A 25146-nucleotide genomic window follows, 5' to 3' on the forward strand; every position below is an offset into this window, starting at 1 on the left:
TCTCTTCCCGCGCTGAACGCAGACAGAGCTTTCCGGGGCATGACACTGACCCTGACCCTCTCCCAGCGGAAGGGACGAACACCACAGTGCTGGGATGGTGAGTTTCGGTGTTCTTTTTAATATTGAAACAAATCTGACAATTACAAGAATTGTACAAAAATTAACAGCCTGTAACGACCCCCCAGCTCTAAGCAGGCGTCATCTGCACCTCCGTCTCCTCCACAAAAGCCCTGGGGCCTGGAGGGGGGGAGGGGGGGCCCCCACACCAACACCCCACACAGAGACGAGGGCGGGGTCACTCCCACCGTCGCGGGCCGCGTCAGTTCTGCGGAAACTTCCACGCGTCCGGAGTATACAGACCAGCCAGAGAGCGGGCAGGGCCTGCTCAGAGCACAGGCTGGAGGGAAGGGCAGAAAACACAAATCTCATTCTAGAAGCGCACACACGAGCCTCAGGCTTCACGGTCAGTAAAAATCCAGGGGCTTCTCGGTATTTCCGGCGGCAGACGTTCCCAGGGAACGCGCTCACCTTCCGGCGAACATTCCATCAGGAACATCCCCGGGTCCGAAAGGGAAAAAAGCAGAGAAGGCCGCCTTATCTTTACCTGCTTCAGAGGTTCCACACGCACGCGCAGACCGGCGGCGCGGCCGGGCCTCGCGGGCAGTCCTGCGCGGCTGGCCCCGCGCCCTCTTAGCGGTCAAAACCGCCTAGAAGCGGCGGCCTCTCCGGAGCCGCCCGCGTGGACGCCCCAGTCCCCCCCCCCCCCCCGCCTCACCCCGCTACTGCTCGGCCTGCCGCCGACGGTAGTTGCTGTAGGCCTCCTCGAACATGGCCTTGCAGGGGAAGCGGGCCTTGAGCTTGGAGCAGATGAGGAAGGAGCCCCCCATCTTCCTGTGCAGGGAGTAGGTCTCCTCGGGGGGCGGGACGAGGCGGTGCTTCAGCATGATGGGGATCAGGTTGTGGATCTTCTCGGTGGTGCTCTGCGTGCCGAAGTCAAAGGGCCCCTCCGAGGCAAAGGCCTCCCCCAGGATCAGGATGGCGTCCAGATGGGCGTCCTCCATGGCCTGGGGGGGGGAAGGGGGGGTGGGGGGGGGGGGAAGGGTGAGCGGCGTCGGCGCCCCGAGCATCCCACACAGCGTTCTGAAGGGGCGGGCAGGGGCGGGTTAACGCCATGAGCGAGTGGTGACCGGGCCCGAACTCCCAACACGTGCCACTCGCGCCCTCAGCGCCGGTGCCCGGACCGCCCGACCTCCCCACGCGCCAGGAGAGGAAGGGGCCGCCGTGCCGCCCGCCCGCGCTCCCCCCGGCCCCGCTCCAGGTCTACGCGGGCCCATCCTGCCTGGGCCATGCCGGCCAGGAGCGCAGGGCGGGAGGAGAGGGCGCCGCCGCCGCCTCCCCCTCCATCCGGTTGTAAGTCGAGGTTGGGCTTCAAAGGGAAGAGCGTCCCGCCCCCCCTCCCCACGCACAGGCCTCCGGGCCCTGCGGGGCTGACCTTGACCTCGTAGCCTGTGAGGAACTTCATCTCTATGGATTTCTTCAGCACCGCCTCCCTGTCCCTGTCGGCGGCTGCCCTGATGATCTGGGGGGACGCACACCAGGGACCGACAGCGGCTCCTGAGGAGGCGTTCCCGGGGCCAGGGACCCCCAACTGCCCGCCCCCCCTCCTTGTCCCCCCTCACCATCCTCCCAAGTCCCCCGCCTGTGAGTCCAGCGGGCCTTGTCCTCACCCACCGCCACCCGACCCTGTCGGTGTCCACCAACCCCTAGGAGCTTCCAAGCATCCTAGGCCAAGACCGGCCCCGCCCCCCAGCCCTGCCCCAGGCCCCGCCCCCGGCCCCGTCTACCTGAATGTAGAGGTCAGTGAAGGATCGGTCAAATTCCCGAGTTGCCCCAAAGTCCAGAAGGGCCACCTGGGGGGCGGGCGATAGCGGGGGAGGTTCGCCCCGGTGGAGAGGGGGCCAAGACCCCCCCCCCCCCCCCCCCCGGTCCCCGAGGCCCCTCCCCAGCGGAGCTCCGGGGGGCTCACCTTGTGCTGCTGAGGGTCATAGAAGAAGTTGGACCAGTTGGGGTCCGTCTGCATGAAGTGGAACTCGAACAGCTCCCGCAGGCACAGGACCAGGATGTTGTAGCAGATCTGGGGGCGGGCGGGCGGGTCACCGCGGCCCCTTCTCCATCCTCCACCCACCCCGCCCTCTGCTGCGCAAGGGCCCCTGACTCCAGGTGTGCCAGGCATGGGGACACGGCGGCACCCCCCCATCCCCTTTGTCCCAAGGCCCGGCCGGACACACCTCGTTCCGATCTCCTGGCTCAGCCCCTCCGCCTGGTCCAGGGGGAAACCGGACACCAGCTCCGTGGTCAGCACGTGGGGGCTACAGAGCTCGTCCACGATCTCAGGCACGTAGAAGAAGGGGTGGTCCTTCAGCAGCTCCCTGCAGGGGTGGGGGCGGTGGGGGAGTCACACCCCGGCCACAGAGTCTCACCCCCTCACCCCAGGCCCTGACCACAGCCACCACCCATCAGCCCCTCTGTCTGCCCCCCCCCCCCCCCCCCCCCCCGGCCTCCCGCTGCACCTGAACTTGCGGGCACAGGCCGCCTCCCGCTGGTAGTCACACTCCAGGGCCAGCTCCCGCCTCAGCACATCGATCAGGTGCTCGGGGAACAGGCCTGGGCAGGGAGGAGGGGGTCAGCGCGGGCTGGGGGCTCCTCTTGGGTCCCCAGAGCCCATCCTGAACGCCTGCCCTTGACCCACGGCCAGTCTGACCTTCAGGAAGCATGTTGCTCATGTTCAGCACGGCCATGAGGTTGTTGACGTCACTGTTGATGCTCTGGGCCACGCCCGGGTACTGAGGGGGGAGAGAGGGGGTCCCCGGGCAGACAGGGCGGCCGCCGGCCTGCTGGCTTCCCGGCCGAGCCCCGCCCAGACCCCGCCCCAGGCGGAGGGACAGCTCAGACCCCGCGATGCTGCCAGGACCACCGGGTCCCATCACGACTGGTTCTCCACCGCCCCGCCTCCCCGCCCCACTCCCCCCGCCCCCAACCGAGCCTGCAGGGAGGCCGGTGTCCCTCCACAAATCCTTCCCTTCCCAGAGAGGGGGCGCCCGGGGGGGGCGGATGCGTAGCGAGCGGAGACCCCGACGCCGCAGCCCCCCACCCCCCACCCGGGCACGGGCGCACACGCGGGTGCCCACCTGGATCTTCATGGCCACCTCGCGGCCGCCCTTCATGCGAGCTAGGTGCACCTGCCCGATGGACGCGGCCGCGAAGGGCCGCTCCTCAAAGTACTCCAGCTTGTCCCCGCCAGCCAGGGCCCAGGTCACCGTTGAGGGTCTTCTGGCGGGAGGAGAGAGGCGGGGAGGGGCCGTGAGCGCAGCCTGCCCTGACAGGCGCCCCCGCCCCCCCGCCCGCGCCCCCGGCACCGCCCGCCTCACCATCATCTGCTTCAGCGGCATGAAGTCCGCGCTCTGCCCTCACCCGCTCGAAGATCTTGGCCAGATGGGGGTTGATGAAAGCGTCGTCTGGAAGGCACCCGAGAGAGCGGAGCAGGGGGCCGGCCGCTCAGGGAAGGAGCCCCGGCGAGGGGGGGGGGGCGGGGGGGGGGGGCGGCACGGCAGCCACCTCAGGGGCCCCGGCTGCGCCCGGGGAAGGCGACCGGGACGCCGCTCTGCCCTGCACGCAGCGGGAGCCGGGCTCGGAGGCCACAGGGCACGGGCCGAGGCCGAGCGGCGGCTCCCGCCTGGCACGCAGGCCCGAGGCTGTAGACGGAGGCTCCGGAGGGGACGTGGGGACGCCGGCCAGGCCGCGCACCCTCCCCGGGCCCCCTCCTTCCACTCCCCCCCCCCCAGGGCCCCCTCCCAGCGGGGCCGAACTCCCGCCCCCCCACCCCCCCCCACCCCGCAGGGCCCACTCACCCTGGATGCTCAGCATCTGGCCCAGCTTGAGCGCCGCCCCGCGCACCTTGCACAGCGTGCGGACGATGCGCTCCGCGTTCGCCTCGGACAGGAAGGGGCTGGAGTCCAGCACGGCCTTCTTCCCTGCGGGCCGGAGGCGGGTCAGCACGCGGCGCCCGGCCCCCTCTCGGGGCGTCTGCGGGCCTCACCCCGCCCGGGAGGGGCACGGGCCCGGGGAGCTGCTGGGGGCGGCCGTCGTCGGGCGGCCGCGGGGGCCCGAGCGCGACCCAGCCCACGGCCCCTGGGCCCCACGCCTCAGGGACGTCTCCGTCCTCTCGGTGAAAACAGGGACGGGACGCTTCAGGACGCAGAGACTTTCGAGAGCGGCGCGGAGAGACCCGGCACAGAGCCCGACGCGGGGCCTCGGTCCTCCCGGCGGGTCCCCGACACCGGCACCGCGATTTCAACCCAACCCTCGGGACCCCCTGCCCGATGCTGTGGAAGCTTCCCCAGGCCTGACCCCAGCACCCTCTCAACACACACGCGCACACGCACGCACCAGACACGCACACGCACGCACCACCCACTCGCGCACACGTGCACACACCAGGCACGCACACACATGCACGCACCAGACGCGCACGTGCACACTCGTACACACTGGCACACCCATGTGCACGCACATGCACGTGTGCTCGCACACACGCACCAGACACGCACGTGTGCACGCACATGCACGCGCGCACTCGCACAGGCACACACCACACATCCGCACTCATGCACACGTGCGCACACATGCGTGTGCACACTCGCACAATGCACTCACAGGGGCACACCGCACACACGCTAAGCCCCTCCCTCCCTACCAGTCCCCGGTCCCGACAGGAGCACCACGGAAGAGCACAGTCAAGTGCAGGGATAGAATGGGGTGGGGGGGCCAGGCACCAGGAGGGAGGACCTGGGGATCCAGGCAAGGAGGATAGTCACTGTTCCTCCCCCCATGAAGGTCACAGCACCCCTGGGGTCACTGTGAGGCCGGCTGGCTGCAGCGAGGGCGCAGCCCCCCAGGGAGAGGAGCGCAAGGTCCAGGACAGCACACGGCTGGCCGGTATCTACCTCCCCCTCTGGCCACAGAGGCCCCCGACGGGCGGTAACCCTGGGGGTGAAGACCACCTTTGTCCGGAACGACCAGGGGCGTAGGGTGCAGGGCGAGGATTCGGGCCACGGGGAGGCCAAGGGACGGCGGCGGGGCGCTCCGACCTCAGCGCCCTCGCCCCAACCTCGGCACAGCCCTGCCTAGATACGAGTCTGCGCCGGTCCCGAGGCGGGGAGAGGCCCGGGCAGGGGGCGGGCTCTGCACCTGCCGCCCCCACCCCCAGCTCCTCCAGTCCCGGGTCATCTGCTGCTCTCCCTGCCCGGTGCCCCGCGAGCCTGCTCAGATCTGCCCCCAAGGCCGCACGCACAGTGCCTGGCACTTTCCTCGGCCTGCGCCGCCAGGGGCCCGGCCCGGCGCGCCCCGAAGAGGGAACAGGAGAGGCGGCCGGCACACCGCTGCCCTGGGGGCCGTGTCCAGCCTGGCCTCTGACAGCCTGGGGGTGGGGGGACACGGGGACCGAGGGCCCGGGACACAGAGTTTCCAGACGAGAAGTCCCAGAGAGAACCCACGAATCCGCTGGCACCCGAGGTCGGCTGCACGAGGCTCACTCCCGGGGCCCCAGACAGCAAGACCTGCCCCCAGAGCTGGGCCGAGAAGGGCCCCCAGATCACCCCCTGCCCTGGGCAGCCAGCGGAGGGCCAGCGTGGAGGGAAGGGCGGCCCCTCTACGTGCCCTCTGCCCTCCCCGGCCCCCGGGCACGGCTGGAAGGGAGGAAGCACGCTGGAGAAAGGGCCGCAGCCCCAGTGGGCAGCAGGCGAACGTGCCCTCCCGGCACACAGTAGGGCTCCAGAGACGTGGGGACCGTGCGGGGCCCTCTCGGGCCTTTCAGGCAGCCCTCCCCACAGTCTGCACTCCTGCCCGGGCAGGGCTCGTTCTGACAGCAGCCTGGGGAAGCCAGGCCATGGCAGGTGTGGCCCCCACTCAGGAGAGGCCCTCCAGGGGGCGGACCGGTCAGCACCCTCCAGGCCACAGGTCTGGCCCCGGGCCCACCGTGGCCCGAGCCCGGCGAGCGCCCCCGACCCTCAGCCAGGGTCACCACTTCCCTGGCGAAGGTCGCCTCTTCTCTGCTTGGACGAGGTGGGATGAGAGCAGCCAGTTTCCAGCGGGACGGGCTTTGTGCCTGGAGAACACGGGCTTCTCGTTCCAGAGAAAGCCGGGCTTTTCCTAAAGTGTCTCAGCACCGACACTAAAAATACCCCCGCTAAGCCCTCCGTTCTCCGGCCCCTTCCAAGGACACTCCGTGTGTCCCGTGCACCCTGCTCTCAGGGGCCCGTGGGGGCGGGCCAGTGCCCTCTCCCCAGGAGGCCCTTGTCCCCACAAGGGGTCTTGCGGGTGGAGAGGGGCCGTCCAGACCGGGACAATGCGCGTGGTGACCTGGCCTCACTGACCTCACAGAGGAATCATGAGACAGAGGGTCTCAGGCCAGAGAAGAGGCCACTTCGGGTCTCCGGGGGGGGGGGGGGGGGGGGGAACCAAGGGCCCTGAGGGGTCTGTTCCTCCAGCACCGACGTCCCTCACCCACAGCCAAATGGGGAGCCCTGGGCGCCCGACCCGGCCAGACCACTGGGTGCCAACGGCCCCACAGAGTCTGGGAGGGCCGGGCAGGTGCAGAGACACAACCTCGGCCACCACTGACACAGAACCCAGGACCTGAGGCATCCCTGGAGGCCAATTCTCCAGGCACATGGGGGGTGGGTGCAGCTGGGGACTGACAGGCCCACCTCCCGGGGCCCACCCTGCCCTCCCGGCCAAGGGCCCAGCTCACCTGGAGGGTCCCCTGGGCGGAGGCTCTTCTTGGCCACCTCGGCCAGCGCCCCGAAGCCTAGACCCACGGCCAGACCTGCAAGGAGAAGGGCGCTGGGTGCTGGCACGGGGGCCACCCACCGCCCTTCCGTCCACGAGGCCCAGAGCAGCCCCACGGTCACCCGCCTCCGCTCCGACCCTCGCTGACCGCCAGACGATGCAGAAAGGGAGAAAAAAGGTAGGAGACACACATCTGCTATTTTCAGAGGTTTGGCTCAAGGAAGCTCCATCCAGCTGGACCCCCCATCACCCTTGCTAGCCTGCAGGCTCCCCGCGCACAGACCCTAAGAAAGCGCCCAGGCAGGAAGGGTTTCCGGCACGAATGGAATACACGCCAGGAACGGTCCGTGGGCCGAGGACATCCTGGCCACACGCGGCACCCCTTGGAACGCGGCCGCTCGCTCCGGCGTGACCCGGCGTCACAGTTCTCTAGAACTCTCGCAACTGGAAGAAAAGCCCTCCCTGCGGTGATATGAAGCAGCCGTCGGTGGGCGTCAGAGCGTCTGCAAAGGCAAAGTGTCCCTAATCCGAGCCGTGGAGACTCACAGGACCGCGGGCCCGGCAGGTGCAGGCGGTGGTCTGAGGACAGCGGGGGACCAGACGATTTCTAATCTAAAAATGTTTCAGAATCATCCACGTCAGAGTTCATTAATACGTCTTTCGTCCAGAGACCAGAAGTGCCTGATCCCGACCGTCCAAGAAAGGCCCACGGAACCCAACAGGTGCCACTGAGGCCACACAGAAAGCCCAGGGGCGGGCCAGGGCTGAGGTGGGGGCGCACGTTAGCAGAGAGAAAGACGACACGCCTGAGCCCACTGACCCCGCAGAAGGGACAGCAGAGACCCAGGGATGACACCGGACAGGCCCCGAGACCCGTGGGGCTGGGAGACCGTGGGGCAGCAGCCCCCACGCCCAGCGGGTGGTTTAGTGAGCCAGGAACCCAGCAGAAGCATCTGCGTTCTCCGAGCTTCTACAACGATTACGTATTCGTGTTACGAAAAATGTTATTCTACTGAAAATTTTATTTAACGAGAAACAGTTAAGTGCAGACATAAACAATTTTTTTTTAATTTTTTTTTAACGTTTTATTTATTTTTGAGACAGGGAGAGACAGAGCATGAACAGGGGAGGGTCAGAGAGAGGGAGACACAGAATCTGAAACAGGCTCCAGGCTCTGAGCTGTCAGCACAGAGCCCGATGCGGGGCTCGAACTCATTTAAATCAAAAGAAGGTAACCCAACCCTACAACGTCTCTGGTGACACACATCTTCCCCACCGGCAGGCCGGTGGGCAGCCTCCCTCCGCCAGCCAGAAGCGGGGCTCCTGCCCCACAGGTCGTGGCCGGGACTCACCGGTCCACCAAGAGCGGGCGCTCCCAGCAGGGCCAGGCGCCAGCAACGCTCCCGTGTTCGCCACGCTCACTTCTCCCATTCAAAACGGCTAGACCGGTGCCGTCCCGAGAAATACAATGCCAGCCACGTGTCTAATGTTAAATTTTCCGGGGTGCCTCGGTGGCTCAGTCAGTTGAACGTCTGACTTCGGCTCGGGTCATGGTCTCTCCGTCATTGAGTTCGAGCCCCGCGTCGGGCTCTGCGCTGACGGCTCAGAGCCTGAAGCCTGCTTGGGACTCTGTGTCTGCCTCTCTCTCTGCCCCTCCCCTGCTCATGCTCTGTCTCTGTCTCTGAAAAATGCATAAACCTTAACAAAAACATTTAAATTTTCTAGTAGCCACCTTACAAAAGGCAAAAAGAAGCATGTGAAGTGAACGTGCGTCCTCTATGTTAACATAAAACAGCCAACGTATGGTCATTTCTACAAGTGCTCTTACAGACGAAAATTGCTAGAGGTATTTCAGGGTTTTGTTTTGCTTTTGTACAGAGCTCGCAAACTCCAGAGTCCAGGCCGGACAGGATAGGCCACGCTCTGGAGGCCACGGGAAGAAGCCAGTCACCCGCGAACAGCCCCCTGGGCCCACTCAGGATGTCCTGGTGCCAGGACACGGGCGCTAGGGCCCGTTTTCCCGCCAACCAGCTCCGGACGGCACTGGGCACAGAGCCGAGGGCAGCCAGGGTGCCAATTAAACATTAACTCTCCTGCTGCCCGCCCACCTCACCCCTCCCAACACATTATCTGACTCCGCAAAGGAAGCGATAACAAGCAAGGTTAACCTTCAAACTATAGTGACTTTCACCAAGGTCTCTCTGCATCTAGATTTTTCTCTGCCGAGATCAAGTCCAAAGTCAAGCCCACAAAAGAGGCAGATGTCTTCAAAGGTTAACCAGCCTGGCCGGTGCTTGCAGGGGTGCCCCCCCCTCGCCCACACCCGGTCAAACTCTTGGCGGCCATCTCTCCACCCCCGGGCAGGGCCAGAGCACGTTCCACAAAGACGGCCTTAGACTTGCCCCGCGCCGGCCGGAGGTGCTGCCACGGCCCTGACCTTGGCCTCAGGAGCTCCTGCTCCAGCGAACCAAGAATAAACCGGCCCCCCCGCACCCCCACACGGGCTCAGGCGATGCCCGGAGTCGCACCGACCGGGAGGCACAAGGCTGGCCAGGCTCTTCCTTCCCCCAGAACCGGGCGGAGGCAAACGGGGGAGGACAGCCCCTCCACCTCCGACGCCTGGAGCCCCGCTAAGCCAGCTCACAGCCTGCGTCACCCCTGACCTCAGTCCGCACTACCCCCCCCCCCCCCCCCCGCCGTGCTCCAGCCCACACGGCCACAGGCAGCTGCGGAACTGCTCTCAGCCCCGCATTGGCGACAGGGGCCTCCGTCCTCGCCTGCGAGCAGGCGCCAGGCCTTCCGAGACAGTTGCTAGTGGTTCTGTCGTGAACAGAGGTTCTGCCGTCAAGCGCGGGGGAGGACGGCAGGGTCCTCCCCAGAGACGGGAGAGCGCTGGGCCGGCTTCCCAGGCCCCCAGTCCGGGCCTGTCCCCGCCAGGTCCCTCCGGAGGTCATCGCGGCCACCGGGCCGCTGTCCAGCCATCAGAGGTTAAGAAAAGGAAAAACAAAACACCCTCCGGCCAACAGCCTGGTGAGGGTGCCCCGAGCAGGAAGAGGAAGCAAACGTTCCTTGGGGCTCTGGCTTCACCCCCCAGCAGCCCCGGGTGTGTTCACAGAGCCGGCTCGCAGGGGTTCCTGCGCAGGGGCCGTGGGCAGAGGGGTCTGCGGACAACAGACCGTGTGCCGGGCTGCTCTGAGCCTCGCTTTTGTAACCCTAACGGTCCTTCTGATCTTAGAAGACAAAGCTACGCGTGGAGGAGGCAGGGGCTCCGAGGGGACCCTGAACCCTGGGGAGTCCCGGCCGCCCTCTCCGCCATCACTTGCGCCCTCCACCCTGCCTGGCCCGGGGTGGGCGGCAGGGAGGAGCGGAGTCCCCTGGACAGGGTGCCCCCAGGCTGTCAGGAGCTGCCTCCCCCCCATGCCCAGCACCGGCCCGGCCGTGGACACAGGGGCTGGTCACAGGTCCCCGGGCTCAGATCGCCGTGTGCGCAGCGGGGCCTCCCCTGCTCAGGTCCCTGCAACGTCACGAATGCGCACGTGGCCCCGGGGACCCAGGCGCTGTGGCCCCACTTGTCATCAGAACTGGAGATGACAGTAAGTGCCCTCACCGTCCTCACAGAGCTCCTGAGGGGCAAGACAGACACACGCACCCCTGGTAACGCACCTCCCGAAAAGCAGAAACCACGGCCCATAACCCCCGCTGAGTGGGCACCAGATGGGCGCCGGCTTCAGAGGACAAGCAGGAATGTGCTCCCAGGACTCGGGCGGCCAAGCTGGCGTCACCACGTGCCCCGCCCCCCACGAGCAAAGTCAGCCTTGCACGCGGCCCACTGGCCCCGGGACCAGACCTCCACGACCTCAGTCACCATCGAGTGCCCCGTCAATGGAGGTTTGTCAGGGGAGGCCCCAACTTCAGACAGGTGAGCCGGGCGCATCGCGCCAGGGGGCCAGGCACGCAGGGCTGCCGCATAAGGCCCAAAGCCCCCACCCCACCGTCCCATCCCCTGACCCCCACCCCTGCCACAGGGCCCATGGCATCGCCACTGCGGCCAGGTTCTGGCTCCTGGCCCAGGCCACGGGACCCCCCCCCCCCCCCCCCCCGTCTATCACCAAACTTGTCCCTCTGCCTTCTCCCCTTCCTCTTGGGAGCATGTCCTTTGTACATTATTAAAATCTCCTTTAAAAAAAGATAAATAAAGTGAAAACAGTTGGTGGGAGGGTCTTTTGTTTTAAACGTGCTTACTTAACAAAATCAGAAAACAACCAAATATGCCCGTTCCCGCAACGTGTGTTTGTTCACCAGCAGGAGGGGACACAGGAGCTCGCTCTCCAGAGCGCGCCGGGCCCGCGTCCCCATGTGTCAGAACCATAGCAGCCGTCGCTTCGCTCTTCTGCCCGAGCGACCTTCTCGTCCAACAGACAGGACACTCTCTCGTGGCCGCACCTCTCTTTTTTCAGTATGTTGTTTTCTGACTGACACGCGGCCCAGTGTTCTAACGGCAAGAGAGTCCTGCAACCAATAGCAGAAACACGTGTGGACAAGGGGAATCACGTGGCAACTGAAGCACGAGGGACAAACGGACACACGAGTCCCACGGTGCCCTCGACCCTTTTCCGTACCTCAAGACTTTTTTTTTTTCCTCTGCACCCAATGTGGGGGTCGAACTCACGACCCCGAGTTCAGGAGTCACCTCCACCGACCGAGCCAAGTGGGCGCCCATTACCTTTGTCTTAACAAACCCGATGAAGCCTCGCGAACTGTTCTTTAAAGCAAGTATTTATCTGGGACTCGCAGTTCCTTAACCTTTTACCTTCTAAAAATGGAAGGCTTCCCCAGGGTCCCTTCCGGCTACTCCTGGCTCCTGCCCCACTGTCTTGTCCTCACATCTGTTTTCTAGACCCTATTTCACAATCGCCTCCCCACGTCCCCCTTATTTCTTCCTGCTGCTTCGCGTTTTGTCCCCTCCGAGTGTCCTGTCACCTCGGTGCCCTCCCCGCCTCTGCCTGGCGGCGCCTGGGAGGTCCTGGCAAGGCCCGCGGCCGCCACGACACCGTGAAGCGTTCGGCCGGGCGGCCGGGATCAGCTCCTCGGCACCTGCTCCGTCTGCTCCGATCTTCCGTCCCACTCACCCGACGGCCGCGGCGGGGACCGGAAGACAAGTCCCCTCGAGCCCAAACTGGAAAGGAGACGGTGGGAAGGACGGGACAGAGTGCAAGAGCCATGCGTGGCGAAGCCTGACACACCCAACACGCATGTGACGAGAGCCCCCAGGAGGGGAGCAAGGGCGGAAACGGGGCCGAAGCAGTGCCCGAAGAAATGACCAGAATCCCCAACACTGACCGGCACGCCGAGCCGCAGATGGAAGCGTCCCCACCCCAGTCATCGCCAGGCCCCTACTTCGCGGGGCCCCCCGGACTCCTCTGCGGCCGGCAGGCACCCCACGAGGTCGGGCCCCAGCCGACCACCAGGGGCTCCGCGTCAGGAGAGCGGCGCGCAGGTGGCCGGGCGGAGGCGGCGGCGGGGGAGCCTCGGCTACACCAGCGCAGGGGCGGCGTCTCTGTGTAAGTCGTTCACACACACCTGGGTTCGGATTCCGGTCCGTGGCCCCGCCCCACGGCCCCCAACCCTGCACGTGTCTGTGCAGCAGGGCAGGCCACACACCCAGGGGCCTCCGGAGGAGGGGGAGGCGGCGGCGTTCACCTTGGAGAACTCCGCCCTGGGCCCGGATCCCGTCCAGGTCACCGACCCCAGCGGTGTGTCCCGCGCGGCAGCGAGCGGCGCCCAGAGGAAAGAACACGTGGAGGCGGGCGACCCCCGTGCCCAGGAAGAGAGGCTCCTGCCGGGGCATCAGCCACGTGGCAGCCTGGTGTCCCCTGAAGGCCCCACAGGCCCCCGGCTCACAGGGACAGCCAGCCTCCTTTTGGGAGGAGGAAGAAGAGGCCCACGGCCCTGCCCGGCTCCCAGGTCGGAGCCACAGGGGGGGAGGGCGAGCCTTCTGTGACCCCCAAGTTCCGAGGAGTGGGTGGCAGCGGGCAGAGTGGAGGAAGTGGGGGCAGGGTGGGTGGGGGGCCACCACTCCCTCCTCCCTCCTGGCAGGGTCGGGGAGGGAAGGGGAGGCAAATGAACCCCACCCAGGCTGTCCACGCGCTCGTGAGGGTCCAGGGTGGGGTGGGGTGGGGAGGGGGGATCGCTCCCCGTGTGCCCCCTGCGTCTCTACCCCCAGACCTCCAGTTTATGGAAGCGGCCAGGACAGGAGCTGTTCCCCGTTCAAAAGAGATACAGCAAGTTTTCCCAGGCCACAGTTAAACATCAGGCGTGAGACCAGACTCAGGGGCCCAACCCATGAGCCACCACACTCTGGGGGGGGTGGGGGGGGTGGGGGGGGTGGGGATTGGGTATGAGGCAGGGCCTCTCCACATCTGGTCTCCTCTGGCTCCTAAGCTGACTCCCTCCCCCTTCTGGGCCGCTGGAGCTTGATCTGTTTGCTCCCTTGGAAGACGGCACGATGGGCCCCCTTCCTCCTGGATGCCAGCTGCACCAGCGGCGTGCTGATGACGGGTCCTGTGCATTTTAACGTCTCGTGATATTGATATTCTGGTGTCATATTCTTGTGCATTTTACCCTGAGGGCCTCCTTTCTGCACTGCGTTCTGAGCAATGTCAAGGGCGAGTGGGGGACAGCTCCGGGTCTGCCCAGCAGGAACACTTTGCTTTATCACCAGGGAGAACCACCGTTTCAAGGGCGTAGCCCATGAACCACCTCGGTTTTGCCAACTGGAGCCAGCGTCTCTGCCCCAGGATCCTCCCGGAGCCCCTGCGCCTTCCCTGCTCCGGGGGAGACTCGGATTTCACTCTGTGGCCCCATGACTTGATCTCTTTCTAGCGGATGATTGGAAACTGGGTCTGAACAGGAAAGGGCAGTACCAGAAGGTTAGCGAGGCCACACCAGCTGACACCAAATTAGCCCACATGTGTGATAAAGGACTCCTGCTCAGGCTTCTAATCCCGGGGCAGGGGACTCACTTTACATGCCAGATGGATCCTTCGGTGGGTTGGGCTGAGCCTCCCACGCACAGCAGGGGTGGGTGTGTGTTTAAAAAGATGAGTTGTTGGGGCACCTGGGGGGCTCGGTTAGTTGAGTATCTGACCTCAGCTCAGGTCATGATCTCGCAGTTTGTGAGTTCAAGCCCCGCATCGGGCTCTCTGCTGTCAGCACAGAGCCTGCTTCGGACGCTCTGTCCCCCTCTCTCTGCCCCTCCCCTGCTCACGCTATCTCAAAAATAAACTTTTACAACATGAGTTGGTAAGGCTAGGTTTGAGAACACCCCCTCTGGACCCATCTTGAGCCGCCCAGGAATGGGTACATGAAGCAAAGGCTAAATTTCCTAACCTTTATAAATTCTGGGCTTTTCTCATTGGCTTCCAGAGAGACCATGAGCCACGGCTCCCTTGTGGTGCCCAGAGCTGGCACTTTGCCCTGCGGCAGCACTGCCCGGGGCCATGGGAGCTAAAGGAGAAGAGAAGGTTTCACTTACAAGCCGTGAGATCACCACAAACCTACCCCACTGAGCTGGGACGGGGCAAATGCAGCAGAACGCATGGGGAGGGGGGTGATGTGTGTCTGATCCTGGGCTCCTGTCTCCCCAATCGCTGCCCCCCACCCCCAGTTCCCGTCTTTGTAGGACTTCACGAAAAGCTGACTGGGTGATCTCTAGGTGGCCTGGTTTGTGTATATATAATGTTTGCCTTCTCCATGTTCTCTTGGGGTTTTATTGTTGACAAACTTTTTGTACAGATAAAAATAGCCACAGCATCTCTGACAAATGTTCTGCACCAGGAAAAGAATCTGGAACATAGCTTGGTGACCCCTCTTGAAGTGTGGGAGGTCTTGAGCCACGCTTTCTCCTGTTCCCCTTCCCCTATTTACTATTTTGGGTCAGATCTCCTCTCCTAAAAACTTGACTCCTACCCTACCTCCTCTTCTATCCCCCTCCTTAAAAAAAACAAAAACAAAAACGAAAACAAAAAACCCGAGTTTATAGAAGGGAAAACCTAGGTCACAAGGAAGCAGGGCTGGAACTATAACCCAGATATTACAATGGCATAAAGCCCAGTTCTGACCCCAAATTCGGTATCTGAACCCATCTTTCCCATCATCACTCTTTACCAGGACCTACTGCCCACATCTTAGCCATGATACCCCAGAGCCGGCCTGGACCCAGGACGCCCACCCCATCTCGGCATCGGAACGGCTGGCACAGCCCCTGCCCTCCACCTCCACTAGCTGAGCACCCGACCTTCTGGTCTATAGGAGTCCCCTTCCTTCATGTCCCCTTGTAAAACATTCCCACACCTGTCGGTCCACCTGTCGCCCCATGAGGGGAAGAAGGTTGGAAGTGCTTTCTAGAGAAACAAAGAAGAGGAGTGTTACTTCCATCTGGGCAGACAATGACCCATCAGGAAACCACACACCTCACAACCCAGTGAGGAACACACACAAATAGGATGCTTGTACCTCTGGACAAAATGGCTTTTTGCAACGCGTACGGTTCTGAGAATCTCTGCCATTAATTCTGACGCTCTTCTATTCAATTCCATTCTACTTGTTTTTCAAATGTTGGGCCTGACCCACGAAGTTCACGTCACGCCCACTGAAGGGTCGAAACGCACAGCGTGAACGCGTCCCGGGGAGGGAGGAGGCCCAGAAGTCACCTCTGGAGCCAGAACGGCACGTTCCTCCCAGACCCGGCCCCTCTCTGCTGTCATCCTACCCCCTCGAAGCCCAAAACATGAGCTGCCGAGTGCTGGGCAACAACACGGGCCCCCCTGAATCACAGCCGTGGGCCAACCTCTGGCGCTCGGACACCCAGGACGGCTCCAGATCCCGGCGGCTGTCAGTGAGGGCTCCGGGGGCTTCTGATGGCACAAAGCACCTTCCGAGACCTGAACCTCACCTCACCTCAACCCAGGCTGCCTCTGGCCACCCGCCCCCCACCCAAGGGGAGCCTCACAGCCGGTCTTACCGAGGCTGCTTCTCTGCCCTCCACCCAGGAGGGCCTGGCTTCGACCTCTTTCACCAGGCATTCATGGCCTTCTATCACATTCTATATTACCGCCACACCCTTCACTCTGACCACTTTTCCCCGAACAGACCCTCTACTACCCTCACCCCCAAAGACTCCCACGAGAGGATCACACATCTCTAAAACCCATCAGTCAAAGGAAGCCTCTGTGGCGAGCCCCATCTGGAGCGGCAGGAAGGGGGCTCGAGAGAAAGACTACAGAGCGACCAGGGACAGATCGGGCCTCAGACTCGTGGGGAGAGACGAGGGGCCCCATTTAATACTTCGGTAGGAACAAACACTGCCCGCCCCGCCCCGACTAACAGCCTCTTACAACACAGGGGCCGCACCGGGTCTCCAGCGGAATAAGGACCGCCGGAGGCCCCCAGGGCAGGGACTCCCAAACTCACCCTGGTAGCGGCCCCCCAGAAGTCACATGCTCCGTGAAACACCGGTTGAACGCAAACCCACGAAAGGAAATAAAGCAATAACTCTGTCCTGAAAGTCAGACGATACTCTGCCAGATCCCCGAGCAGCTAAGGAGCAGCAAATGCCAAATTTTAAGACAGCAACGATGGAAGGAAAGCTTCCGCGGAGAAACTTCCATCCAGTGAAGGCGGCGGGCTCTGCGCGTTCGGAAGACAGCCAGCCAGTGTGAGAGCCCACACGCGGGTCCACCTCCAGGAGCACGGAGCCAACCCCGAGGGAGAACTAGGACAGCATCTCCGGGACAAGAGGCAGCAGAGACAGAACAGCGTGGATGATGGACAGTCTCGGGAGGGAGACCCAGAAGCCCAGCAAAGCACGGAGCGAGCGGGGCACGGCTCAGACACACGGCAGCGAGCCCTCATCCGGGTCAGGAAGGAAGTACTGGAGATGACAGCACGGGGTCACAGAGCAGGTGCAAGCGCCATAACCTTTCACTGAAAGGCCGTCCCCTCGGCGCAGGTGTACCCGATGCAATACTACTCTCAGAGCTCCCGGCTCCACAGGCCTCACGACAGCACCCGCGACACCCGCAGGCACGGCGGGTCAGGGCAAACACCACTCTGCCGGGACTAACCAGCCCCGTGAGGAACCTCTCCTCGCCAGCCGCACCCCCCCCCCGCCCCCACTTGTGGAGGGGCTGAGTGGCAGATGCGGCAGATACCGTCCCCAGGCGTGGCCCGAGCAGCTCATGGCACAGCGGGGGCAGGAGGAATCCAGTCACTGGGTCATCCCCCGAGGGAAAGGGCCAGGAGCAGCTAATGCAGGAGCCGACGCCCTCCCCGGGACCCCTGTGGCCCCCACCGTCCTCCTCCTCCACGCAGGCCCCGCGGTGGCCCCGCTCAGCCGGGGCTGGCACGCCAGGGCAGGTGAGGTGGCACGGGGCACACGGCCACCTTACCTCCAAAGTTGGCCAGCCGCCCGATCCGTGTAACTGGCACCTTCCGCTCCCGAGCCCGCTCGCTGAGCTAGAGGGAGCAAGGAGAGAGACCTCACGGAACTGGCGATCGGGGACAGGACCCCCTTCGGGGCTTCACGCTGCCCCCCACCAGACCCCCTCCACCCCCGAAGGCAGCCGCTCCACCAAGAGGGGGCCTCTGTGCTCCTGGAGACTCCAGAGCACGACATCCAGGGGTGTCCCCGGAGGAGGGCCCGCCGCCGGCACCACCGTGGACGGCAGCCGCCCCAGCCCCATCCGAGGGCCCCTCCGGGACGCACCATCTGCTTGTGGGGCTTGCTCTCGGGGCGAGCCTTGGCCTGCCGGGCCTTCTCAATGTCCTCGGCGGTAAGGCCCCCCATGGGGGACTGGTCCTGGTGGAAGAACCTTCGCCGAAGGCCTGTGGCAGAGAGTGGGTCTCTGGGGTCTCCAAAGAGCCTCCCGGTCACTGTGCCCAGAGGGGAGGCAACCTGGCCCGGGAGCCCGGCTTCCCTAAAGGGTCCGCTGGCAACGTAGGCAGGAGCTGGGCCCTCACTGCTGGCCTGGTCCCAGGGTGGAGGCGGCGACCGGTCAGGGGAGGAGGCCGCAGAGAAATCCGTGGGGGCCCCTGCAGTCTGAGGCCCAGAGAACTCTGCTTCCAGGTCATCGAAGCCCTCGGCATATGGCTCTTCACGCCGATCCTGACCCTGCAGGAAACAAAAGCGGAGTGAGAGGAGGAGGCCAGCCCAAGGCTCCCCTGTGTCACCCCCGCACAGGACAGTGCGCTCCGGGAAGCAGCCTCAGCCGGCTCCACAGGGGCGAGCCTCCCTGGCCCGGAAGCCCGGAGACACAGGCTCCGCTCCGCGGACCTGGGGGGGCAGGGAGTGGGCACACAGCCACCCAGCACCTGCCGGGCACCTTGCCTGTAAATCAGGGCTAAGGAGGGGCTCCCAGGGCTCTGGGGAGTGGGCCAGGCCAGCGGACGGGGAGAGCTCTGAGAAGTAAAAGGCCAACCAAAGACTGGCGAGGGCCGTGCAAGGACGGCGTCCACCCGCCACACCCCGGCCAGCATCTCGCCGCAGACGCGGCCATCACAAGTCGGCCTGGCCGTTCCTCTAAGAGGCTCTTGGCCTCTGTCCCCAGGACAGCGCTGGCCGCTGTCCCCAGGAGCTGCGGGTCCAGGGCAGGCAAGGAGGGAGGCGCCACGTTTTCCCCCGCAGCGGTCACAGAGACTACGCTGCGGGCCCAGGTTCTTCCTACGTCAGAACCCTGAGTGACCTGGAAGGCCTCCTGACCCCTCCCTGCTACTTGCTCATCTGGAAACAGGGCTGCGCACAGTCACAGAGCTGTGTGGGCCACAGGCCGGGGAACAGCACGGGCTCCTGGGGGACGGCGCGGAGGGATGCCCCAAGGCCGCAGAGGTGGATGTGGGGCGCACAGGGTGCCTGCAGGTGCCGCCAAGCTGCACCTCAGCCTGCGGGACACAGAGGGGTCTGAGGACGGAAGCCGTGCCCTCGGGGAAGGAGAGAGACCGGCCATCACGCCGTCGCTCTCATTTCATAAATGGGAAACTGAGGCCGGGAGAACGGAACTGATCTGGTAAAGGCCCGGCGACCGGCCTGTGGCAGAGCGGGGATCGCTGGCCCCGCTGGCCACCCTGCCACCGCCAGACAGCACTTGTCAGTGCTGGGCAAGCCCGGTGGGGAGGGGGCGGGGCAGGCTCACGGGAGCCACGGCAGTGGGGCATCCTCCTGCCGTAAGTGCCGTAACTCTCCCCCGAGTGTCTGCTCAGCGAGTAAGGTAACAATTCCCTTGAAGGACTAGAGGGTCAGGCATTTCTGGATTACCCGGCCCGCCAGCCCCCCGGAGGCAAGGGGACACCGACATCTGAGTTTTCGGGAAAGACCAGGAGCACGCTGAGGGCCATCACCTCGCTCGGTGTCCCCTCTGTGGTGGGACCGCCACACCTCCCCCACCCCACCCCCAGGGATGCCGCTGGAGGCTGGGAATCCTAAAGTCCCGACCAAAGCCCTGGGGGCTGTGACAGCCTCACAGCTTGGAGCAGCAGTGGCCTTTGTCCACAAGGCCAGACAACCACGCGACAGAGACGGACGGACGGAGGTGGCAGGGCGCCCCCTCTGCAGCCCAACTCCAGGCCCACACGGCCGTACACACCCGCCTCCCCATCCGCTCGGGCGCCAGGAACGTCTAGGTGCCCTGCAAGGTGCCGGCCCGGTGGACAGCGCTCTGCGGCCGCAAACCCTGGGGACGGTCGCCTGTCCCACACGCGGTTTTGCCTGTGCCCCTGCACGAGAAAGGTCTCTGGGCTGGGCACACGGGACGGCAGGACGGTGAGGAGGAGGGGGGTGGGCTGTGCCCGCTGGCACCTGGGACGGAGCGGGCCCCCGGCACATGGAGGAGGGAAGCCCGGCCCGGCTGTGGCCCTGCTGTGGCCCGGCTGGCGCGGTGGGAGGAGCCACGTGACAGCTCAACACTGCGGCACGACACACAGCTCCCCCCACTTCTTCACCAGAACCGACCCACCAAAAAAGCACTAACGAAAGTCGGGTAAACCAGGAGAGGGTGCTTGGTCTCATAAACTGCCTCCCTTAAGAAATCACTTTGTGACTTTTCTAATTTCCAAAATTAAAAAGGCCTCTGCCCAGCGTGTCCGGGAGCCCAGGAACTGAACGCAGGCCTGGGGCGGGGGGGGGGGGGGGGGGGAGGGGTGGGGCGGGCACTAGCGCCCCATCAGGACGGGCCTGGGCCTGCGGGCCGGTGAATCAGGGTCTGACTAGAGTGTGCGGGCCACCGTCCCCGGGTGCTCTCCCCTCTCCGTGAAGCTTCCTGAGCTGCAACCACCTGGGGGCATGAGTCACGCAGGAGCCCCCACCACACCCGGAAGGGCAGCCGGTCACCTGAGCTGGCCACACCCGCCACCCCCCCCATCTCCCTGAGAGCTCCCAGCCACCCCAACCCCCCAGCCCCCCCCCTTACCTGCACCTTGCCCAGGACCAGGCCGATCTGCTCCGCGGCAGTGGACTGCAGGGCCCTGGCCGCCAGGACCAGCTCCCCGCCGAGGCCCAGGTGCTGCAGGTAGGTGGGTTTCCACGGCCGCCTGGGCCAGCTTGGCAAGGCCTCTGACCAGCATGATGGCGTCCCCCAACACGGCAGTCATCCTCAGGGCTGGAAGAGAGCGGGCCGGTCGGGGGGTGCTCCACACTGCCCCCAGGGTCACCCTCCCACAGGGCAACTCCACCCCGCACTCTGGCAGAGGCCACGGGGGGTTTGGTTCTTGCACGTGACACTCCACCCCCACCCCCGATCCAGGCTGCCGGAGGGGAGAGAGCGAGCGAGGGCCGGGGCTCGAGGCCGGCTCTGGGTGACCCCCGACCCCGCACTGGCCCGGCCCTGGGCAGAGTGAAAGGCTCTGTGGAGGCGGGGCTGGGACCCCACAGCCACCCCGTGAGACGCAGAAGGCACGAAGGAGCCAAGTGACTTGCCCCACCGAGTGGCCACCATTGGGACTTGAAGCCGGACACACAGATTCAGTCCAGTGCTCGGCTCCTCTGGACCCACACGAGGCTGGGGAGGCAGCGTCCGCCCCCAAAGCGCCTCCCCGTAGGGCCCGGGGCGCCCGACCCAAGCCCCTCAGGGGCTGCCCCCTCCCCACCCTCAGCCTGGACTCTTCACCAAGCCACGGCCTGAGGTCCAGGCCCCAGGGCGGTCCATCCAGGGGACCCTGAGAAGCAGGGCACAGCCAGTAAAGCGCACTGTGGGCGGGACTCCCGTGTGACACGGCCCCCTCATGTGGGCCCGCACTACTCTCCTTTCTCCACTCGGACACAGTGTAAAACGTGTTTAATGCTGGTCAGGGTCCCCGTCCCCGGTGGTGCTTCACAAGGGGCACATGCTCTCAATCACCCGAGTACTTCTTAAAGCCTGGAGGGGCTGCGTGCCGGGGCGGGGGGGGGGGGGGTGCGTAGGAGAGGGTCTTGGTAACACACTGGGGCTGAGGAAGAGCCACCAAGAGGAAAGGGGCAGCAGGGGGCCTCAGACAAGCAACCGAGGAGCACTCTGGCCCGGCCAGGAGGAGCTGGCACCGGCAAGGAGTCTCGGAGAGAAGATGGGAACCGGGAGAGGAGAGGCCAGGGGGCCCTGCTCGAACAAACACGAGGAGCTGGGAAGGGCCAGACGCACCGGTACGCGGGGGCCGGGCGCACAGACGCCCGCGGGCTCTCCCAGGGAAGCGTGGACAGACGCCCACGGGCTCTCACAGGAGAGCACGGACAGGGAAGGTCGGGTGAGAGCACCCACCAGGGAGTCGGCCACGGCTCTGGGACCTGGCGGCTGGCTGCCCCCCACCCCCGCGGGGAGTTCCGCAGGGACGCGCCTTCCCCTGAGCGTGGGAAGGCTACGGCTACGTGTATCTGGAAGGGGAACCGCAGTGACCGCCAGAGGAACCCACGAACGCACAGGAGCCTGGACCGCGGAGCTGCCCTGCTACCACGCCTGCCCTCCTGCCACCTTCACGGACAGCAGCCGCCAGGCACCGGGCCGGGGGCTCTCCACACTCGGTCTCTTCCAATTCTTTGTCAACAACCCGGTGACACACGCATTACTGCCTATTTCACAGAGGAGAAAACCAAAGCCAGGGAAGTTAACTACCCTGCATGGTGTCCCGAGTGGTGGCCCTGGAGTCCGACCCTGGCCCTCCTCTGCTCTGTGCCACCACACCCACACCGCCTCCCCAAACAGCCGCCCTGCTGGCTCCAAGGCACCCTCTCAGGGACAGGGCCCTGCTCCAACACAAATGGGCTGCCTACACCCTCATCAAAGACAAGGAGGTTTCTGGAAGGTGACCACACCCTTGAGAGAGACAAAGGGGAGGGGCTAGCCGGGCCCATCATCTGCCACCATTTCACACCCCCGGCTCTGGTGGGATCCTGCTCTTTATGGGAACAAACAAGGGTGAGTCCCACAGACCAAATGTCCAGGCGTGGGGAGAGCTCACGTGGCCGGTGCTGGCTCTCAAACTGCCAGCCCCCTGGCCCAGCCCCGACACACACGGCCACACCTGAGTCACCATCCCGTATGGGGGAGCCCCCAGTGAGAGGAAAAGTTTCCGAAGGAGAGTTAGGGACCCATAATGGTGGATGGAGGCCAGGCCCGAGCCACATCTGTTCAGAAGGACCCCTGCGGGTGTCCCCAGGGAATCCACCGTACCCCACTGCCCCAAGGGCACCCCAAACAGGCCTACACCTCGCTCACCTCCAGATAACCAAAGCAGAGCCTCCCACGACAGAGACTCGATGATTCCAAAACCTCACCTTGTCTGCTGATACCGTATCTTCCACAGACCCTCCTAAGACCTATTTAATTCAGACTTCATTTCCAGGCTGAAAATTACTTCCGCCTGATTCATCCAAGTCATAAGCACGAACGACAGCTTCTCTGGAGCAGAGCTGAGAAGTGATAGGGGGCAGGTCTGCCCTGCGCTGGCTGACTGGCCCACCGCACCGACGGAGGCTCAAACTGGAAAGGCCACGTCCAGCCTTGCGCGCTGCAGACACAGGCCTGGGGTCCCCTGGAGCCCGGTCCTCACGGCCCCCCCAAAGGGCCAGGACTGCACCGACTGCACAATGACGCATTAAAAACAATTCCTAAGGAAAAAATGTTACATAAATTGACCAAAAATGTTTAAATTCCCGCCTTTGGGAGGTAGGAGTAAGTAACCAGGGTCTCTTCCAGTATTTTCCTAACATTATTAGTCCCACACAACCTACCTTCAAAAAAGGAAAACAAAGTCATCTAGGAACAGTACACATTAGAAAGGACTGGCTGTGCCTTCTCCCGGTGCAAACGGCAGCGCCCTCGTCCCCAGGGCGGTCCCGATGGGTGCCAGGTGCGTGCACCTGGCCAGCAGGCCCCATCGGGGTGGAGATACCACCACAGAGACACAAGCTTCCTGCTCGCCGTGGTGCAAAGCCTGCTTTTCTCAAGTCCACACGCTCATCTGTGAGCAGATGCACAAGTGGATGCGGATTTCAAACACGCAGCCCAGGCCCGCGGCTGCTCTGACAAATATATTTACTTAACATGCAGGGGCTGCCCCCAACCCCCACCCTCCCGCCGCTCCCAAAGTGAGCCGGTCACACCCTACTCCACACCACGGAAGCTTTGCAGTGTCTACTCTCCACGGGCAGTGAGGAAAAAGAACGATCTTTCCAGAACTTTTCTCACCTTCTGGTTTTTAAAAAGTGGGTCTCATGGATCTCAGGCACCAGAATCCCAACGTGACTCAGAATTCAGGGACCCGGAATGTGCTGCAATCTCCCCCCCACCCAACCTCAAGAACCAGCACAAGAACCAGCTACACCAGAAGGCGTTTTCATCACGATCGTAAATAAAAGCAAAAGCCGCCAAACATGTTTAATACACCAATTAAGGCCTCATCTGCACCAGGATTCCATCTGCAAGTACGGGAGCCCTCAGCCCACCAGGCTCCAGAGGGGTTTCTGACTTCGCCCAGAAGGGACGTAGCAAGGAGCGGCCGGCTCTCTGCCTACCTGGCAGGTGCCCCAGAGGGCCTCTCCCCCGAGGAAGGGGCAGCCAAAGTGCCGGGTGGGCAGACGGAGGCAGCAGTGGCGGGGCGGGGCGGCACTCCCCTTCGGGGTGCCCGCTAGGGACCAGCGCCAGAACAAAAAGGCATTTAGTTCTCCATCGCACGTTCAGGAAGGTGTGCTCCCAGCGCTCTGGGCTAGTCCCTGCAGGCCCCAGGTGAGCCTGCCCTGCCCCGGGCGCTTACAGCCAGGTGCCGTGCAGGCACTCCCATGAGGGGCACAGAGACCAACTGAGGCTGACACACGAGGGTCGGGCGCGGAGGAGGCCGCTGACCAGCAGAGACGGTCCTAGGAGCAGGGACACGGGGTCCCAGCTCCGCCACGGCCGCTGACACTTGCTAATTCATCCCTCTTCAGTAGGAGACCCTTTTCTGGTCCCCACGTGCTAAACTAATTTAGCAAATTACAGGAAGTAAATAGACTATTATCTAAAGAGAGAAGGAACACGAATAGACGCAGCTCAGCACCCCCAGGGACAGAGGCTGAAGAAACACAGGCAGTTTCCCTGAACCTGGGGCCCTCAAGCTCCGAGAATTCTCCTACCGACCCTTCACCCTCTGACCTTCCCCCGCGGCTTTTGGGACACTCGCTCATTCACGGTGGAGAACAGCCTCGGGTGTTCCCACACGTTCGCCGGGAATTGCCAGGGAGTGGGGACCCTCGAATCCAGCCTCCAAAACTAAAGAACACCACAAGGCGATGCCTACCTGGCCAGACAGAACAAGATGCGCCAGCAGGGGAAAAGGTGAATCGAACAGGCGATCCCGACAGCCGTAAAGCAGACGAAGGGACGTTTCCACGCGGGACCTGCACGCGGGGATGTACTGTCGGGAGGGTCTCGTACACACCCCAAGCCCCCTCTCGGAGCCAGAACTCGCCATCTGTCACTCGTCTCTCCTCTCGAGGGGACAGCGGGCCGGAGACAGGGTGGGGGCTCCCCAAGCCAGTGCCGGACCCCTTCGGGGCTCTAAAGCGTGGCGTGAGCGGCACACACCCCCGCTGGCCTCAAACCGCCCTGAGCTGTCCCGAAGCCTCGGGGTGGCTGGTACGTGGACCCCAAAGTAAGCTGCACAGAAAGCGCTCTGTCTTGGGGAGTACGTGTGAAGCGGGTCCAACTGTCTGCCTCAGATGTCACCCTGTCACCCCCATGTCCCCGGAGATGAAGCCCAGCACATCCAAATCTGGGCTCCCCCCCACCCCACCCCCGCCGCCGG

The 25146-nt window shown here is 64.2% G+C and overlaps 1 protein-coding gene across 1 annotated transcript; it reads right to left on the reverse strand.

Moving 5' to 3' along the window:
* Window positions 1-98: 98 nt before the first annotated feature.
* COQ8A (coenzyme Q8A) lies at window positions 99-20495 on the reverse strand. The gene is given in 17 exon segments (XM_053909430.1): window positions 99-1064; window positions 1493-1579; window positions 1845-1910; window positions 2027-2134; window positions 2285-2429; window positions 2571-2664; window positions 2762-2843; window positions 3189-3293; window positions 3295-3330; window positions 3429-3464; window positions 3466-3515; window positions 3909-4031; window positions 6809-6883; window positions 17295-17361; window positions 17612-18016; window positions 20307-20405; window positions 20407-20495. Coding segments are annotated over 17 exon segments (1944 nt in total). The 5' UTR covers window positions 20488-20495; the 3' UTR covers window positions 99-779.
* Between the last annotated feature and the right edge of the window lie 4651 nt (window positions 20496-25146).

Source organism: Panthera pardus, unplaced genomic scaffold, assembly GCF_024362965.1.
Source record: "Panthera pardus isolate Hobbes unplaced genomic scaffold, ASM2436296v1 HiC_scaffold_21, whole genome shotgun sequence".
NCBI lineage: Eukaryota > Metazoa > Chordata > Mammalia > Carnivora > Felidae > Panthera > Panthera pardus.